General features: G+C 35.7%; 1 protein-coding gene across 3 annotated transcripts; it reads left to right on the forward strand.

Moving 5' to 3' along the window:
• Positions 1-8283: 8283 nt before the first annotated feature.
• On the forward strand, positions 8284-19657 carry LOC110884082 (probable inactive protein kinase At3g63330). 3 transcript variants are annotated; one of them, XM_035978587.1, is made up of 22 exons: positions 8297-8674; positions 9041-9299; positions 9751-9847; positions 10033-10141; positions 10261-10402; positions 11145-11409; positions 12231-12562; positions 13368-13414; positions 13949-14099; positions 14183-14357; positions 14996-15194; positions 15817-16302; positions 16756-16813; positions 16995-17082; positions 17185-17259; positions 17361-17444; positions 17688-17831; positions 18406-18487; positions 18585-18667; positions 18788-18842; positions 18987-19071; positions 19485-19657. In XM_035978587.1, the coding sequence occupies exons 7-21, from the start codon at positions 12460-12462 to the stop codon at positions 19050-19052; spliced, it is 1896 nt and encodes a 631-aa protein (XP_035834480.1). In that variant the 5' UTR covers positions 8297-8674; positions 9041-9299; positions 9751-9847; positions 10033-10141; positions 10261-10402; positions 11145-11409; positions 12231-12459; the 3' UTR covers positions 19053-19071; positions 19485-19657. The 3 variants fall into 3 exon arrangements, with proteins under 3 accessions (XP_021987437.1, XP_035834480.1, XP_035834481.1); XM_022131745.1 differs by lacking the exon at positions 9751-9847 and having other exon boundaries at positions 8284-8674; positions 10036-10141; XM_035978588.1 differs by lacking the exons at positions 8297-8674; positions 9041-9299 and having other exon boundaries at positions 10036-10141.
• The last annotated feature ends 244 nt before the right edge of the window (positions 19658-19901 follow it).

Raw genomic sequence — 19901 nt, forward strand, 5'->3', positions numbered from 1 at the left:
CGACAACAATTTCTTCATTACAGCAAGTTCAGCACGGGCCGTGTCCGCCCAACACGGCCCCGTGCTGCACATTCTGCAGCAATCGCCCAGTTCAGGTAACTGGACACGGGCCGTGTTCACTGAACACGCCCCCGTGTCCAGGCTTCTGTTTCTCTTTATTAATTTTTGTCACTGGCACCTGAACACGGGGCCGTGCCCGGTTACCACGGGGCCGTGTTCAGAGTGCCAGTAACATAAAATTTTGCTTTTAACACCCCTTTTTACACATTCAATCAACCTACAAACTTATTTTTGGGACACATTGAGGACAATGTGTAATTTAAGTGTGTGTGTGGGGGGGGGGGGTGCTAAAACTTTGAATCTTGCAAGTCCTAATTAACAAGCCTTACACAAAACTCTATTGGAACCGCTAATCACCCCAAATTTTTTTCTCAATTTTTTTTTTCATTTTTTTCTACTTGTCCAAGTTTAAGTTGGGAAATTCAAGTTCTAACAAAGTTATATTTTTACATGTTTACAACCGATAGCGTCGTGATAAAAAGAACCAACATAAGAAAATTATGAAACGACATGACAAGCTTAGTTAAAATTTGATTATATATACTTGATCACATAAAAAACTCATTCCCACATAAGTGAGTTTTGAGCCTTTATTGAGCATACAAATACATATCTTTACACTAAATGCTCATTTTTCATTTCTTGTGTGAATAGCCGCTTGGTTCGTACGACTCTAGAACTTGCCATGACAATACATTCCCCGTCCTTACCAACTTAAACCCAAGTAAGTAAACGATGGGGGCATTAGGACTAACCGTTTTTCTTTCTACACCATTATTTTTCATTTTTTTACCACCTACCCAAAATCCCCCTAGTTAACCCCTTTGAGGCTAAACCTTTTCATTTCTTAACCCAAAACAATCACCCTCTTTACCCACCTAAACCTTTTTTTAACCCTTTCTTTTAGTAACAAAGCTCGGTTTTTCTCATGACTTTTCAAAAAAAAAATTATTATAGTAGATGAAACCAAATAAACAAATAAGTTCACAAATAACCTTATTTGAAAGAAATGGTTCATCAAAATAAAAATAAAATTGTGAAAAATAAAAAGTCTTTAAAAAACCGATGCTTTTTACGCCTTTCGCCCTTTTACTAACCACTAACCCAACCACCCACCTTTAGCCCAAGCCTAACCCTTCACCCAAAAAGTCCTCTTGATATTTACAAAGGTATATAGTTAAAAAGGAGGAGGATAGATTGCTTGGCAAGCCTATGGTAGGAGTAAGTTCCATGCCGCTCTCGAGTGATTCACTAAAAATACACCTTCGGCCGAGTGTTGAGTGATCCCCCGTGAGGTATGTGAACTTGTATATAAATGGAATTTTAAAAAGGCATGTTATGCCCTAATAAGTAATTTATCTTATGAAACGTTTTTAATAAATCATGACGAATAGGAGTGTAAATAAATAAAAATAAAACTTAAGTAAAGAATCTTGGAAATCCCGACACTCTATGACAAGTCCAAGAACCTTCTCTTCTACCCATTCCATTTGGGAGTGAAAAAGCCACATTATAAAGAGTTTTGCTTGAGGACGAACAAAGATTCAAGTGTGGGGGTATTTGATGTGCACAAAATGCAGCATATAAATTACATCAAATGTGTCATAAAACTAACCCTTTTTTAGTACTAATGTTGGAAAAAGTGTGCTTTTGTCTTCCTTTTGTATTTTCAGGATTAAATGAGCTCAAATGAACAAAAGAAGCAAAAATACAGCTAAATCTAACATAAATACAAGAAAAGGAACAAACGTGGCATGCCCGGCCTCCCGACAACATCCTCCCAAAGCAAAGCAAAACAAGAAGACAGAAGGCTGAACACGCCCCGTGCTCAGTGAGCACGGGGGCGTGCCCAAGTGTCAGCAGATAAGACAAACTCATAGAAGCTTCTGTTGCCCACCACGGGGCCGTGGTCTACTTCATGCAGACGCATTTATTGCAATTGCGAATTGCAATTAATGAAAAGAGAGACGCGGATGGACACGGGTCCGTGCCCAGGCTCCTGTTCAGCCTATAAATAGGAGTGTTTGGAGCTCTTGCAACTCATCCCTTGGCACACCACCTCTCTCACACTTCACCCACCACCATCACAACACCATCATCCACCACCATCATCCATTGTCCATCATAGAGTGTGTGAGTCGTCTCGGGATCCAAGATTGATCATAAGAGTTCTTGACAATCAAAGGCCATGTTTGCCTAAGTCTCTTACATCACTTGGTAAAGACAAGTGTTTAGTGTAATACTTTTTATCTTTAATCTTTTGCATTTTTTAATTGGTTTTGTATTAATGACTTTAATTACTAGTTTCTTATGTTGAAGGTGATTCTTCCTTATCGTTTGTCCGTGGTGTCTTGGCATTATTTTACTGTTTATATAAAATAAAAGATTTTCACCATTCATATCTCCACAGTCTATATGGAGGTATGTTGGCTACCTGCTCGGGGGTTAAGGGAACGGTTTGGTAAGAGTCTTGCCATTATTCAGTGTATAGATCCTGCAAAGGACCTGGGTCAAATTTAGTAGGACCTCCTTCAATACCCAAAGGTATTGGATGGCGGGGGTCCAAACTCTTTGATCCCCTCGTAAGTTAAACTACTATTAAAACTTTAACCCGGCTATTTAGGACTGTATCCCTGCTGACTTAGACTACTTAGCCGAGGGTAACGTCACCTTCAAAAGAGGGGCCTACCACATTATGCATTAATAAGTTAATTAATTATCTTTCAATAATCCGACCCTTTAGGATTGTATCATTGCTGACTCAAACTACTGGGTTGAGGGTAACGCCATCTTCAAAAGAGGGGCCTACTACAATAACTAAGATAATCTCTTAAACAAGTGCAAAAGTGCGAAAATAATCAAAGGTTACACTACACACGAGTCGGATCCAAGTGATTCATCTTGTCTATCTGTTTTTACTTTTATTTTCTTTTTCAGCATTTTAGTTAGTTTTATTTTTCTAGTTTAAAAATCTTTTTCTAACATTTTGATTTGATTGGACGTTGAGGATAAACCGGTACTAAAAGCTCTTGTGTCCTTAGACGACCTCGGTATCTTATCAACACTATATTATGTCCACGATGGGTGCACTTGCCCATATGTGTGTTTAGTGTTAGTGAATATCGTGTTTATAAATTTAAAACTTGGCTAAAAAGTGTAAAAAGGGCTTAAAATATACACCTAAAATATATACACACTTACGCACATCAAGCTCGGCTCGGACTCGACTCGTTTAGTATATATTAATTAATTTATATTATTTATAATTATTATTATACATATAATTAAGTTATTTTTTATATTTATATAAATGGTAATTATTATTATTATTATATAAATATATGTTTAATATATTAATAAAAATATATAAACAGAAAGCTCGTTTAGGCTCGCGAGCCGGCTCGAGCTCGATAAGCGAAGCTCAGGCTCGGGCTCATTTACTAAATGAGCTTGTTTTTTAGGCTCGGGCTCGAGCTCGAGCTCGTTTAAGCTCGACTCGTTCGAGCTTTTTTTCGAGCCGAGCTCGAGTAGCTCAGCTCGTTTGCACCCCTAAACATAAATCCATTATATAGAATTATAGACTTAACGTGACAAGTTCGGTTTGGTTTTGGTTACATCGGTTAACCAAAGCTTCATAACCATAACCGATTGGTCAGTCGGCTAACCAAAATTTCGTAACCATAACCATCGGTTATGTTGGTTATGGGTTAAAAATTGGTTCAGTTATGTGGGTTATGGTTCGGTTATCGGTTATGGCGGTTAATTTGCTCACCCCTGAACCGTCAGACACCTTTAGATTTATGATAATATGATAAAATTACCCTCACCCCCTTCAATAAACATCACCCATCTCCACCATACAACCACCATATCTACTATCGGAACACCACACATCCTCCATTTATACTTGAAAAAATGGGGAAGCTTGATCTTGCAAGTAATAAAGTTACTGTATCATAAGTTATATTCCATAAAGATTTCTCTTGTATATACTTAGGGGGCGTTTGGTTCGCGGAATGATTTGGAATTGGAATTTGTATAGGAATTATAATTTGAAGGGATTGGATTTGGAATTTAAATATTCCAATTGGAATTAGAAATTGTTGGAATTGGAATCTCAATTCCATTTTTGTTGTGTTTTGTTGTCAAATGAATTGGAATCCATCACCCTGGCACCCACAACCACCAGTTCGGGTCGAAACGGTACGGGTCGAAACGGTTCGGATCAAAACCAGTATGGATCGAAACGGTACGGGTTGAAATGGTGCGGGTCTAAATGGTCAAAGATTCCAATGAATTTACTTTAATTCCTTCACATATAGGAAGGATTTTGAATTCCTTTAGTTAAAGGAATTTGAAGGAATTCATACCTAATTCTAATTCCAATTCTATTGTCAACCAAACACATGAAGAGTGGAATTGTGATTCCAATTCCATCAAATTCTGTGAACCAAACATCATAAGTGATGGAATACAAATTCCAATTCCCTTAAATTCCATTGAATTCGTGCGAACCAAACGCCTCCTTAATCTTTTGTTTTCTCCGTTGAAGCTTTTTTTTCCAAATCAAGAATCTCATGTTGCTTCATAGCATGATATTTTTTTTACTATCACACTACGTATATTTCTTCAAACTGTTTCTACAACAGTTAGTGCATCGACCTCTCAACGAAACGTATCAGTGGTTGCGACATATTGTTTTATCTTCTTGATCCTGGCCTCCATTCCTTTCTAGCTCAAAACCCAACAATGCGGATCACGACCCGTATCAGCAAACCATCAAACATCATCTCAAAGCACCGAGCCTTCAAGTCTTCACACCGTTTGCTCAATATAGAAACCGAATTCGATAACACCTTTAGGTTTTCAACCATCACCGCACATGCTAAGTTAAGAAGAAACACATTGTCGATTGAGACAATTCGTCGAACACCTTCTAGGCATATTGATTTGTTTCGAAAACAGATCATATTTTTATCTAAAAGATTGTGCCACATGTGATTGAGCTTGGGCATGATTCCAACATTCTCAAAAGCCAAAACTCCAACCTTTGATTTCTTGATCATTGGTTTCCCTTTGGTATATATTTCTTGACCCTTGATTAGACATGTTTCAATACCTATATTAGTGTTAACATTTTGGAAGAATGTAATAATTTAGATAAAAAAAATGAGCAATATATATATGGTGGGTTGAAGAAACGACTGTAGTGGAAAGTTGAATGTTTTTGAATTTTGATTGAATTATATTATATTATATTATATTATATTATATTATATTATATTATACTATACTATCTCTTAAAGAAGAAAGTCGGTGCAGCCGCCGCCTTTCTTATATATAAACAATGTTTCAGTACAAAATATTATTATTGGAGTTTGCTCTGCTGGTTCACCTGCCTCAAGCTAAATAGGATGACAAGAGTTCGACTCCTGCAGTTTTTTTTTTTTTTGAGTTTTGATTTACTAAGATTAATTGTTTACACATACTTTAATATTTATGGTCTGGATTTTAAAAAAATCTAAGATTAATTGTTTACACATACTTTAATATTTATGGTCTGGATTTTAAAAATAAAAGTAGGTTCTTACACTTTATAAATTGATACCTACATCCATGTTTTTTTAAGTAAATTATACATTTACTTCTAACTTTTGATAATTAATAGCTTTGATCCACCAAACTTTTCTACTTAATAAGTTGATCTATTATTTTATTTGAATGACTTTTACGATTTTAGACCGTAGTATATCATACATTAAAATATATTTTTTTTAAATTTATGCATAACGACGTTAATGTCTAAATTACTTTTTTTCATGAATAACCCTCCTTTTTTTGCATGTTACTTCAGCATAAGGGGTGTTTGGTCACATAGTATTTTGCCCAACATTTACAATATATTGTGTCAAAGAATTACACATGGAATAAGATACATGATTTGATACATTATATTATACGTAACCTTAGTTAGATAAGCCCATGATTGTGTATGTATTTTTAGGTACGTAGGTATATAAATTCAAGTTGTTCAATATTTCGACGTAATTTTTTTTCTAGAAATGAGTCAGGTTAAATATAATTTTCGGCGTAAATTTTTTTTAGAACTGAGTAAGGTTAAATATAATACGTTTTCATACTTATTTTATAAATGTTTTTTTATTGGTCTACATTTTGACGAAAATTTTGCTCTAAACCGAGTGGAGTCAAAGATACTACGTTTCATTCGACAAATATGAATTAAAGTTTCTTTAAGTTTCGACTCCGTCGCAACACGCGACGGGTAAAAGTAATATTATGTTACGTGTTACACCTCATGAGTCACGACTTTGGTCCTTTAACTTTGCAAAATTCTCATGTTTATCCAATATGTTTTCTTTTGTCATTTGGTGTTTTTTTTTCTTTTATAAAATCTCTAATTAATCTCTTTTGATTACTCATGTTGGTTTTTCCTTTATACATGTTTTATGTTTTTTTTTTGTACTTTTCTTATGTGTGAGTTAGGTCATATATAATACGTTATGATTGTACAATATAAATTTAATTTACTTTACCTTTTGATCTAACCGCAACGGGTTAAATTGAGTTAAATCAAATACCTAGGAATGCGCGTTTTCATATGATTAACGCATAACATAACGCTTGAACTAATCAATTTGATTTTGCAACGGGCCCGCGACGCATCGCCCGCAGGTGATATTGCTAGTTTAATTGGATATAGAAAGGTGTTAACATTGAAAGAATAAAGATGAATATAATGGAGATATGGTCGTGACCAGAGGTTGAATGCATGTGATGAAGATGAAGTTTTGGTGAAAAGGGGACACATTTGGGGTTTTAGAGCATTTACATCTATTTTACCATATTTTCACCTTAAATTACACTAAAAACACTATATTTTCTCTTTTATTTTCAATTAAATAATATTTTTTTTATACTTTTATCATTACTTTTTTTCTCTCCACCACTCACAACCACTTTCAAAATATATTAAAAAATTATAAAGAGTGAACAGTGTCCCCAATTATATACTCCTCCACTCACAACCACTTTTTTATACTATTTGTATTATAAAAACTCTACACACAGAATTTAATGGAATTGATAGGGATTGAGATTTGGTGACAGAAGAAAACACCCCCACCCTTACCAGTCTTTGTTGTTATCTAACGAAATATTCCCCTTATATCTAATTTGGGATTACCAATGAGACTCAGATGGTAAGATTTTAACTTTAGGGGCTAAACCTGCGATTTAAGACGTAGGTAGGGCTTTTAATGAACCGAACGTTCAACGAATAGTTCGTGAACGTTCGACATGAAGTTCGTTTACATTCGTTCGTTTAATAAAGGAACGAACATGAACAAGAAGTTTCGTTCGATTAGTTATATGAACGAACATGAACATGGGTCTTGTTCGTTTGATTGTGTATGTGAACGTTCGGTAACGTGTTCGTGAACATTGATTCATGTTTGCTTGGTTATTACCCTAACAATTAAAATAGAAAACCTTATTCCCATCGTGTTTATGGATAATTCCATTCCACGATTATGGCTTCAAGTTGCTCTCTCTATCATCCCCATCTAGCCTCCATCACTTTCACTGATTTTATTTGTGTTCGTTCACAGCTAGGGGTGCAAACGAGCTGAGCCGTGCCCGAGCCCGACCAGGCTCGAGCTCGATTAACTTATGAGAGCTCGAGCTTGGCTCGATTTGAGCTTTGTTTTTAAAGCTCGAGCTCGGCTCATTGGTATTTTCTCAAGCTCGGGCTCGGCTTGTTTATTATCTATTAATTAATATATTAAATAGAAAATTAAAAATAATAATTTTTTAGGCTTGCAAACTCGATATGTGAAGCTCGGATTCGCGCTCGTTTACTAAATAAGCTTATTTTTAGGTCCGGAGTTGGCTTGTAAACAACTTTAAATAAGCTCGGCTTAACTCATTTACACTAAGGCTCGACGAGCCTGACGAGCTTAACATGTCAGGCTCGAACTCGATACACAAACGAGCTTTTATTTTAGGCTCAAGCTTGACTCGAGCTCAATAAGACTTGACTTGTTTTAAGTTTTTTTTCTCAAGAAGCTCGCGAGTCGCTCGGCTCATTTGCACCCTTATTTACAGCCCTAGACGTCGGGACGTAAATCTTTTACTCTAAATTAAATTTTATTTTATTTTCCTGTTTAATCAAAGTATATAATCTGCTAATTAATTATTGAACCTATCCGCAACACCTCTAAACACCTTAATTCTTGTAGGTTTAATCGTTACTTCAAATGATCGGCGTTCGATAATTCTTTCCTTCAAGTATTCAAAATCAAGTGCAATATGTTACAGACGAAACCTATGGCCAAATATGTCTTCATCTTTACCGTATTAGGGTTTATAATCTGCATTACCTCCGGCGAATCGTCGACGTGTTTAGCGTTGTACAAAGAAGGCGGTGCACCAGCGGTGTTCCAGTCACCAAAATGTTCTAGATGGAGCTTACCGAAACACGATTCTCGTAGACGATCCACATCAGGAAGATGTCAATCTGCCACACGTCAGGGCCGACGGAAATCTCACGAAGATCGCACTTTCTGTACTCTCGATATTCGGATTCCTTTTCCAGGTATAATAATGATAATATATGTATGTGTTTCGTTTTCTTCATTGATTTGTATCATTCATCATTATCAGTGTTGTTTGTGATTGTACTTCTATGCTTCAAATTGAACTGTGATATGATCTATGTTTTGGTAGGAGTTACATTGTTTGGAATAATAAGTTAGTGCTAAACTTGTCTAATGATTATACTGATAATTAATGCATTTCTAGAATCTAGTAGTTGGCGTAATATATGACATAAAATAGCAATGTTAGGAACCATTTTTGCTATTTCAAGTCATTAGTTCACTATGAAGTTACATAGAAGTATTGTGTTTCTCATAACCATTAAGGATGTTTTTTCATACGAATGATTTCTCATGTGTTGCAGGCCCTAATGGCATAAGAGATACGTCAGTTGGCATCGTGGCAGTTTTTGATGGACATAATGGTGCAGAAGCCAGTGAGATGGCCTCAAAGCTGTTATTCGAGTACTTCACGCTGCATACCTTTTTTCTTCTTGATACCGCATATTCTTTTCTGTCCAAGGTATCAAAAGGAATGTTACCAAATAAGGGGCAACATGATTATGCTTCTCAAGTACTTGGTTGGGATGAGAAACTTGGTGAATATGTGCTGCATATCGGAAGGTTCTTTCTCTCTCTCTTTCTCTCTCAAAATCACTTATAGATACAAACACTCACACTTACAATCTCCCTTCATGGCACACATGATTATCCCATGTGCATGCACCACACAGCCCCCCTAAGCAATTGTATTTCAACCGTGATAGATTGGAATATTGGATTGCATTGAAACGTGAGGAGAATGCTTCACTAACAGTTTTGAGGTCGTGATATGTTTGCACGGATGAAAAAGAAATGCCAATGTGGCAATGTGTAATTGTAGGAAATTAGTAATTTTCTATTTTGCCACATTGACTACAATACGCTATGTGTCGACTTCCCCACACAACATCCTCTTTTTGTTTATTTTAGATAGGCTCGGTATTATGCATACAAAATATGTTTTATCTTGGTTTGACTTAAAGTTTTGCGCAACACACGTTAAAAAGTGTTTTTTTCTCTTGCCTACTTGTAGGTAAGAATTTGGTGTGGGTGTGGTGCACACATGTTGTGAATCATGGGGGCAAAACACATGGACATGCTAGGCATTATACTTACAAGTACACATGAAGGTATATTGCCTTTTGCTTAAAGTTCGAAAGCTATGAATTGTAACTATCTTGTATACTCATAACTATAATCTTGAGTAGTCAAATCGACTATTTTGGTCTATCATGTAATTACTGTTATACAATTCATGCTCATGCCAGTAAAACATATAAAATTCTGTGGATTGACCTTGTGACATTATGTTTAGCAGGATTAAGTTTACATTGTCAACAATCTTCAATGGAGATTTCCACTTGGAAATTCTGAAGGAATCTTTGTTGAAGGCGATTGATGATATTGATGCATCATTTTGTAAGGTTAGTGTTAGGCTCGGTAACTGCTGCTTTTCCTTTTATATTCTCTCTTCTCCCTCTATACATTCTTGTCTTTGTGTGCGTCTATTGTTAGTTTTATGTTTGTTTATTACTTTGTAAAGGAAGCTTCTAGATACAACTTCCACTCTGGTTCCACTGCGACAGTTATATTAATAGCTGATAGTCAAATTCTAGCTGCCAATGTTGGAGACTCAAAGGCTTTCTTATGCTCTGAAACGTTCCAATCTCCTCCTGAGGCCAAAGGTTAGAAAGTGGACCTTTTTAATAATTTTCAGAGACATTAATATGATTATGAAGGCGTGTAACTATGTCATAGATTAGGGCATACATTTATCTTTATACTTTTATTGTAAATAAAGTGTAAAAGTTTTAAAACTATGTCATACATGGATTAGTGGATACATTTGCACTTGAAAAGGTTACTCACATTGGAAAAAAATAGTCAAGACGGTCCAAGTTACCGACACGGTCATCATTTCTGACTAGGTAACCAGATCAGGTTACTTTAAATCAAATATAGTAAAGTACACGAATGGTCCCTGTGGTTTACCAAAATTTTGAATTTTGTCCCTAGCTTTTCAAAAGTACACCCGATGGTCCGTGTGGTTTGCACTTTGTAACGCATTTAGTCCCCAACTTTTTCCTAAAGTACATGAATGGTCCCTGTGGTTTGCACTTTGTAACGCATTCAGTCCCTAACTTGGACATGCTAAAACCTTCCAATTTGTTGGCTGGGGACTAAATGCGTTACAAAGTGCAAACCACACTGTGTACTTTTGGAAAGCGAGGGACCATATCCAAAATTTTGGTAAACCACAGGGACCATCCGTGTACTTTACTCAATCAAATATTTGGAAAGTTGAATGTTTCTTTTTTTTTTTGTGGTTAAAATCTCGTGTAAGTCGTTAAATTAGAGTGAAATGCAATTTTCCCTTGATATTAAAATCAGAAAGGCTTGATAACTGAATGCTTTTGTAAATGGCAGCTACGTTATTGAGATTATACAGAAACAGAAGAAGTGATGGTGCTTCTATACGTTTGAAAGATTATGGAAATTATAAACTGGCGGCATCTGACGGCTTGTCCCATTTTGCCGCCAAGGAGTTGACCAGGGACCATCATCCCGACAGGGTTGACGAACGGTCTCGAGTAGAAGAGGCTGGTGGTTATGTCCTTGAATGGGGCGGTGTATCCCGAGTCAATGGTCATTTGGCTGTTTCACGTGCTATTGGTGATTTGCCCTTTAAAAGGTGAGTTTTTTTTTTTTTTTTTTTTTTTTTTTTTTGATGACTATTGAACCCGTATATTATTGTTGCTTTTTTTTTATTAATGTATTATGAAAGTACTTGAAGTTATTACAAACTTTGATCTGATTAATTGTATTTTGGTGTTTTCACTCATACAAAGGAAACTAACTTTTAAAAGTTTTGTTGAAAATCTTAATACTTTAAAAACAAAAAAAAAATAAAACTTTTTTGTGATTTAGTGTTTCTGTCTTAGGTAACCATCTTTGTTTTCACCCATAAAAAGGTAACCAACTTTAAAAATGAGTAAAATGCCATTTTCGTCCCTGAGGTTTGACCACTTTGCGACTTTCGTCCAAAGGTTTGTTTTTTCCGCACCTTGATCCAAAAGGTTTCAAATCTTGCCATTTTCATCCGACTTGTTAACTCCATCCGTTTTCTAACGTTAGTCAGGGGTATTTTTGTCTTTTTAGACATTTTTTTTGTGATGATTAAAGGGTTTGGGTGGGGAGACAATCAACAGAGGTGGATCTTTATTTCTTATAGTGTTTTTTATTTTAATAAAAATGTCTAAAAAGACGGAAACGGCCCTCATTTAACGGAGAAAAATGGATGGAGTTAACGAGTCGGATGAAAATGGCAAGATTCCAAACCTTTTGGATCCAGATGCGGAAAAACAAACCTTTGGACGAAAGTCGCAAAAGTGGTCAAACCTCGAAAATGGCATTTTACTCTTTAAAAATTATGATTTTAGGTAATTTGACCTGCTTACTTGGTCAAAATGATGATGTGGCAGCTGATCTTTAATTTTCATTGTTTTGCATCAGCTTTGGTGTTATATCTGTTCCTGAGGTGACAGACTGGCAACCTCTGACAGCTAACGATAGTTATTTGGTGGCTGCATCTGACGGTGTTCTTGAAAAGCTGGGCCCACAGGATGTCTGTGATCTATTCTGGGAATTAGATACTCATGCCCCCCTTGAATTACATTACAGTCCTTCATGTTCATACTCATTAGCCGATTGCATTGTGGATACTGCTCTTGAAAAAGGCAGTATGGATAATGTGGCAGCTGTTGTCGTTCCGTTTGGGTTGGAACCTCTGCCTACTGAACGATCCCGAGAAGTTGGACTGCAGAATTATGTGGAGGGAGAATCTGGTAATTTTACTATTTTCACTTTTTTTCAATTTTTATTATACATCCGGCGTTGGTGAATGGTTCAAGTTAAAAACCATTTGTAATTATTTTCGGTACATGTTATAACGGGTTGGGTTGACTGGAAACACATTTTGTCTAATTATGGGTAAGTTATATGATCACAAAAAATATATTAGTACAATAATTTTTATTTTTCAAGTAAAATTAACTAGTAGGTTGTATGAGTTAATATTACACTTTGTGCAACATTCCGCCTATTTGCTCCAATAGGGATGAAACATAACATGAATCGACCCATTCATAAGTAAATGGGTTAAATTGCGTGATGCGCCCGATGCGTTTGGTCCAAAAATCTGATGCACGATGCGAGCGCATCACGTATGCAATGCGCTCTTTATAAAAAATACTAAAATAATATTTATACATAAGAACATATAAAAACATACTTAAACTAAAAAAATGACGTAATAAGAAGATAAGACTTTGTGCTTTTTGGTTCAAATCAAGCATACTAAGCTATTAATTATTGAAAAAACCCAACCCATTTCATAAAATCTGAAAAACATAACACACAATGTTGCGTGCATCGGAGTTCATTATGCGAAATTGGCGCAATATTCTCGCATCACGTAAACGCAACACATCAGCTGTAGTGGTGCTCTCATCAGTGCATCGGTTGCATAATGCGCACATTATAAAACCAAACCTCACCGCAATTCTTTTATGTGCTACGATAGATTTTTATCCCCACGTGTTACATTGTTATATGGAATTTCCAGTTTCTTATTCCAATTATTCTTTGTAGGGTCGGAGAATGGTGAATCAGTTATTGACAAGTTTGGACGTTTATTGGTAAGGTTATATCTTTTGTGTTATTTGGTTCTAATCCAGTCCTATAAAGACACTATCATGGCAATTTCTAATATTTAGCAAGCCCCTTCTGTTTCGAACTCTATTATTAAGTATTAGTTATGCTACCAACTTCTGTAGTAATGGCTAGTTCTTTGTTGAAATAACATGAAGATTTGGAATTTGTTGTGACTATTTTGACCCGTCTACTTATGAATGGGTCAATTCAAGTCATGTTTAATCTTTAACTGGTCTAGCTATTAGTAAATTTTAATGATTTTGGACAAAAGTGTGTTACGTCACCCCCGCGTGGCCAGAACAAAAGGCGCCCATTTTGCCACTTCTATCTAGAACTTCATTTGAGAAAGGAATAAGCTGATAATATCCAAATAAGGATTGCGAATCTTTTTTTTGTCAAAATAGATTTATAAGGCCAACTTTATGAATGATTCATATCAGTGATTATTGATTAATATGAATCATGATAATTTTTTTTTTTTTTTTTTTTTTTTTTTTTTTTTTTTAACTTTGCACTAGGTTGAAGGAAAGCATGACACTTACGGATATTTCTATCTATCGGAGAGTCTAAATGAAAACGATGACTCCACGTTCTGGATTTCAAAGGATGAGCAGGATTCGATACATGGTTCACTGCAAGCCTTACCTGACATACCTAATCATAATCATGGTTAGTCCAGTTCCTTTAAATAAGTTCCTTGAACTATAACCGTGGATGCTATAATCAGTTTATAATTTCTTATGTAAAATCAGGTGGACCTTTAAATTTGTACCGTGAACAGATGATGTGTTTACACTTTGGGAGGTCTAGTGCCGGAGATAGAGATCAGTGCATTAATCCCGAGGGTCTCGCAAGTTTTTTGGGTTTCTTAGGATCACTCCCGACACATAATCATGAATCTTTTGAGCGTGCCACTCCTAACACAAGGTTTCTATTTTATATTTTTTGTTCTTATTAGATTTTCTTCTGAACAGAAAATGTCCACTGCATGCTGATGCTGGGATCTAACCCTTTGTTTCTCGCATGCAAAAAAAGTTGTATAATTGATGCTCTTTTATGTTTTTTCATGATTATCTAATCTTTTGAGTAAAATGCCATTTTCGTCCCTGAGGTTTGGCCAGTTTTGCGACTTTCATCCAAAGGTTTGTTTTTTCTGCATCTGGATCCAAAAGGTTTGAAATCTTGTCATTTTCATCCGGTTCGTTAACTCTAACAATTTTTCTCCATTAAGTCAGGGGTGTTTTTCGTGTTTTTACCTATATTATTTTTGTTTTTTATTTAGTAAGGGTATTTTGAAAATACTTGTACATAAAGTGAAAAAGACCGAATTACCCTTTAAGTTAACAAAAAAGACGGAAATACCCTTGACTTAACGGAGAAAAATGGATGGAGTTAATGAGCCGGATGAAAATGGCAAGACTTCAAACCTTTTGGATCCAGATGCGGAAAAACAATCCTTTAGACGAAAGTCGCAAAACTGGCCAAACCTCAGGGACGAAAATGGCATTTTACGGCTCTTTTCAACAGTTTGTGGTTGACAATATTTTTTAAATAACTTCTTCTAGGTATATACTGAAAAAAAGATTTGACCGTGGATCATATGGAGAAGTTTGGGTGGCGTTTCATTCGAATTATCTCCGACAAAGCAACGATACAGAACAACATGCGAAAAACAAATTTCAATTTCATAGCACTCATCTCGGCACTGAAAATGGAACTTCCGGTCCTTCAGATAATAACATTTTCATTTTAAAGCGTATAATGGTAACCCAATTTACTTCTATAAATTAGGGGTGCAAACGAGCCGAGCCGAGCCCGAGCTTGACCAGGCTCGAGCTCGAGCTCGATTAACTTATGTGAGCTCGGGCTCGAGCTCGGCTCGATTCGAGCTTTGTTTTCAAGGCTCGAGCTTGGCTCGTTTGTATTTTCTCAAGCTCGGCTCGGGCTCGGCTCGTTTATTATCTATTAATTAATATATTAAATAAAAATAATATATATATTAGACTTTTTAGGCTCGCGAGCTCGATAAGTGAAGCTTGGGCTCGGGCTCGTTTACTAAATAAGCTTATTTTTAGGTTCGAGGTCGGCTTGTAAACACGTTTGAATAAGCTCGGCTCGACTCGGCTCGTTTACACTAAGGCTCGACGAGCCTAACGAGCTTCACATGCGAGGCTCGAGCTCGGGCTCGGGCTCGATAAGCAAACGAGCTTTATTTTAGGCTCAAGCTCGGCTCGGGCTCGATAAGGCTCGGCTCGTTTCGAGCTTTTTCTCGAGCCGATCTCGAGTAGCTCGCGAGCCGCTCGGCTCGTTTGCACCCCTACTTCTATTCGATTCATTTGTTTTTTGATGATTTCAGAATTAATGAAATGTCATAAACTGAAAACAGGTAGAAAAGGGTAACACAGTTTACTTAAGCGGTATACGCGAGAAGTATTTCGGTGAACTTTTTCTAAACGCGTCTTCATATTTGGGTGGTACATTATCAGTAACGGATTCATACCCATACCCCTACCCCTACCCACACCCTTATAATCTGCTAAGAATGGATGAATCGGTTACTCCGGAGCATATACCGTCAAGAAAGAACAGACAGCCGCAGGTTGCTTATGAAGAAGGGCTGAAGCATATTGCAAGATATATCGAGTCTTTTGAGTCAAAGTCCAGTGAGATATGGCTTGTGTTTCGCCATGAAGGTGTTTCTTTATCGAAACTTTTGTATACTGCAGACGATATTGGAAGTAGTGATGGCGAAACAAATGATAGTGATGATCACGTTAAACATGTTCGTATACTACATCCATCGAAATGGTGGCGGTGGTTGAAGACCACAAAAGCGGGCCAAGAGGAAATGAAAAATCTTATATGGCAGTTGGTATGTTTGCTAATTGTTGTTAAAGATTTTTGATCAATAAAATTAGATTGTAATTGAAGTAGTTTAGTTATTTTTAGGGTAAATTACTTTTTGAGTCCCTGTGTTTTAGTGGTTTTAACTAGTTGAGTCCAAAAGCAAAAAGTTTAACGACCCGAGCCCCTATAAGCATTTTCATTAACCATTTGAGTCCATATTTTTACCTTTTGAGTCCAATTTTTTGGACTCAAATCGTTATAAAATGAACAAAATTGGACTCAAAACGTTATAAAATAAATGGCTAGGGACTCAGGGCGTTAAACTTTTTGATTTTGGACTCAAGTGGTTAAAACCACTAAAACACAGGGACTCAAAAAGTAATTTACTCTTATTTTTATCGTTGTTGCAAGGTTTTAGCTTGTGCGTTCTAAATTATTTACTGATCCAAAATTTTACACGTTTTCTTATTTTCGTCAGTTGTCGGCACTTAAAGCTTGTCATGACCGTAACATCACCCACAGGGATATTAAACCCGGTGAGAATATTACTGTCAATGCATTTTCTTTATCCTTTTCATTTTATTCACATGACTTCTAATTTTTATTTTTTTTAACCTGAATTATTGCTATTACATCTTATGGTATAATACTTTAATTTATGTTTCTTTTAGTGTATGTTCTGACTTAGAATGCCTTGTTTTTTTTTTTTTTTGCAAGAAAATATGATCGTTTGCTTTGAAGATCGTGATTCTGGAAGATGCCTAAAAGGAAGCCCTAGTGGAAATGAAACGTATATCACTAAAATGTATTTCACAGTAACTCATATTTCTTATATGTTGACTTTGACCCATGGTATATGATGACGTTTATAATCTAATCGTTTGTTCTTTCTCCTTGTGGTCACAAGGCGCATTATTGACTTCGGTAGTGCAATGGATGAATTTACCATAAAGCATTTATACGGGGCTGCTGGACCCTCTAGGTATTCTTATTTTACCTTGTTCTTGTGGCATTTTAATTTTGTTTTACGTCGTTTTATGGAGAAATTGTATTATTTTTTTTTTAATCTTTGTTAATTGTTAGGGATGAACAAACTTACGAGTACATGCCTCCAGAAGCTTTTCTAAATGCTACTTGGTATCATGGGCCATCAAGCATAACTACAAAGTATGCCTCTTATATCTCATCATTGCGAAAATTACACGTGGCAATTTCGACCCATTTAATTAGTAAATGGGTCGACTTGGATTACGTTTTATTTAAAATGTGAAAATGGTTAATGTATAGACGTTGATCTATTTGTGAAAATTTCCGAACTTGCAAAATGAGTTCCCTTTGTCTTGATAAGTCCTATGAAGAAGAAAAGTCCCGATTTCATTTTATTTAAATCGTATGTTGAATTGTTGATAGGTATGACATGTGGAGTATCGGTGTTGTGATCTTAGAGTTGATTATAGGATCGCCAAATGTGTTTCAAATAGATGCTATAACACGTGCTCTTTTGGATCAACATCTTGAAGGTTGGAATGATGGATTGAAGGAGCTTGCTTATAAGTAAGTTCTATCTAGCACAAATAAACTTAACATATAACAAATAAATTAAACTTATAAGTTTTTATTTTATGGTCAAAGAGGTAACATGAATTATAAAGTTAGCTAAAACGGAAAACGTTCAAAAGGGGGGTTGGAAGTCGTTCAATATATTTTAGTGAAGAGTAAGTACACAGATGGTCGATGGTCCCTGTGGTTTACCAAAATTATGGATTTGGTCCCTAACTTTGCACTTTGTAACATATTTAGTCCCCCGCTTTTCCCTAAAGTACATGCATGGTCCATGTGGTTTGAACTTTGTAACGCATTTAGTCCCTAACTTGGACATGCTAAAACCTTTTGATTTGTTGGCTCACCTTTTTGAATTGATATGGATTTTGTAATCATATTTGACACACACAATTATATATAGAAAAATCAGAAGTTTGGAAAAAAAGTTTTTTTTTTTGGGTCAGGATGACATGTACAAACGTCATCTTTTTGACCCTTTATCTGCATCGCTCGTTTTTCCAAATGTTGGATATGTTTTTGCACTTTCTTGTTAAGCTTGACAGTTGGTTATCTGCTGAGATGGCAGGCTAAGGTCATTTATGGAATTATGCATTTTGCTTCCCGGAAGTTCCTCAAAACATCTTTATAGTTGGGGTCATAATGGGAAGGTTAGTTGATCCTTTATTTTTGGAACTTAACACTGTCTACACGCATTTCGAAAAAAAAAGTCAATAAAGTTGTGTACTAATTACATTTTGGATTTAGAGCTCGGGTTCACCAGCGTCATGGAAATGCTCTGAAGAATTTTTTGCGAGTCAGATTAAGAGCAGAGATCCTCTTAAAATAGGGTTTGTTCGGGTCCCAGAACCTTATCATGATTCATAATATAACTACAGATGTTTAAGCGTTTAACAATGGCTACTCACATTATGGTTTTCTTCTTTCTTGTTTGTTCGTTTCCTAAGCAGGTTTCCAAACGTTTGGGCTTTGAGATTAGTACGCCAACTATTAGTTTGGGATCCAGTAAGTTAATAGAAAGAAAGGTTTATTAATATCAAAAGTTAAGAATGCTAACAGTTTTAATAAGCAATCTTAAAACACCACTTTTTTGTATATGTGTTTATATTGGAATTTCACTACGATAATTGTAAAAAAATTGAACTGCAGGAGGATCGATTGACTGTTGATGATGCTTTGAGGCATCCTTATTTTACGCACCATACAACACAATGATTAACACGATGTTTAACAGGTACTGTTTTCCGCTCATCACTATATTCATTGCTTTCATTATAGTTAGCAAGATAGGCGGCTAATTCATTACAGAACCAGTTTTAAATAGAGAATTGTGTGATCCGCTTGGACTGCTTAATGCATTTGTTTAAAATGTGATCGCCTACTCTAGTCACGTTCCAACTCTCATTATATATGTCAAGCACTATGTAGAGGTGCATTATGCGGTTCTTTACTTAAATTTAATTGGTTCTGTAAGGAATGCATCTCTCTATATATGTGTAATTTCATAAAACCAAATATGATTAAAAACTATGATTAAAATAGTTAAATGAGGAATACAATTTAGGAAGTTGTGAACATTTGAATATACTTGAAAATTTTAGCTCTTTCTTTATTATTTACTTATTTATTCTCTTATTTTGTTTCCAGGTTCATGGTTTAAGAGGCAAACATGTCACATATAGATAGATATAGACCACGTTTTCTTTCCCCCCGTTGTAAATGTTTGTTTCATACGTTCTGTATATAATGTATATATCAAGGCACGTGATTTGTGTACGAAATGTACTTTTCTGGTGAAGTGGTACAAAATTTGGTTTAAATTCTCACTTAGGTTGATAAAGTGATGATTTATACTGAGCCAAGAAAGTAAAAACCGGTTATGTAATCGCGAGGCTTATTGATGATGTGATCTATATATTAAAAAAAATTAATAAAAATGTTGTCTCTTAGCTTTTGTCACGCATTCTTCATGTTTTTGTGTTATAATCATATGTTCCCTGGATTTTGTTTAACCACTTCGTGTTTGACTCGCAATGTATAAGAGGATACTTTAGTTGTTCGACA

This window comes from Helianthus annuus, chromosome 10 (assembly GCF_002127325.2).
Source record: "Helianthus annuus cultivar XRQ/B chromosome 10, HanXRQr2.0-SUNRISE, whole genome shotgun sequence".
NCBI lineage: Eukaryota > Viridiplantae > Streptophyta > Magnoliopsida > Asterales > Asteraceae > Helianthus > Helianthus annuus.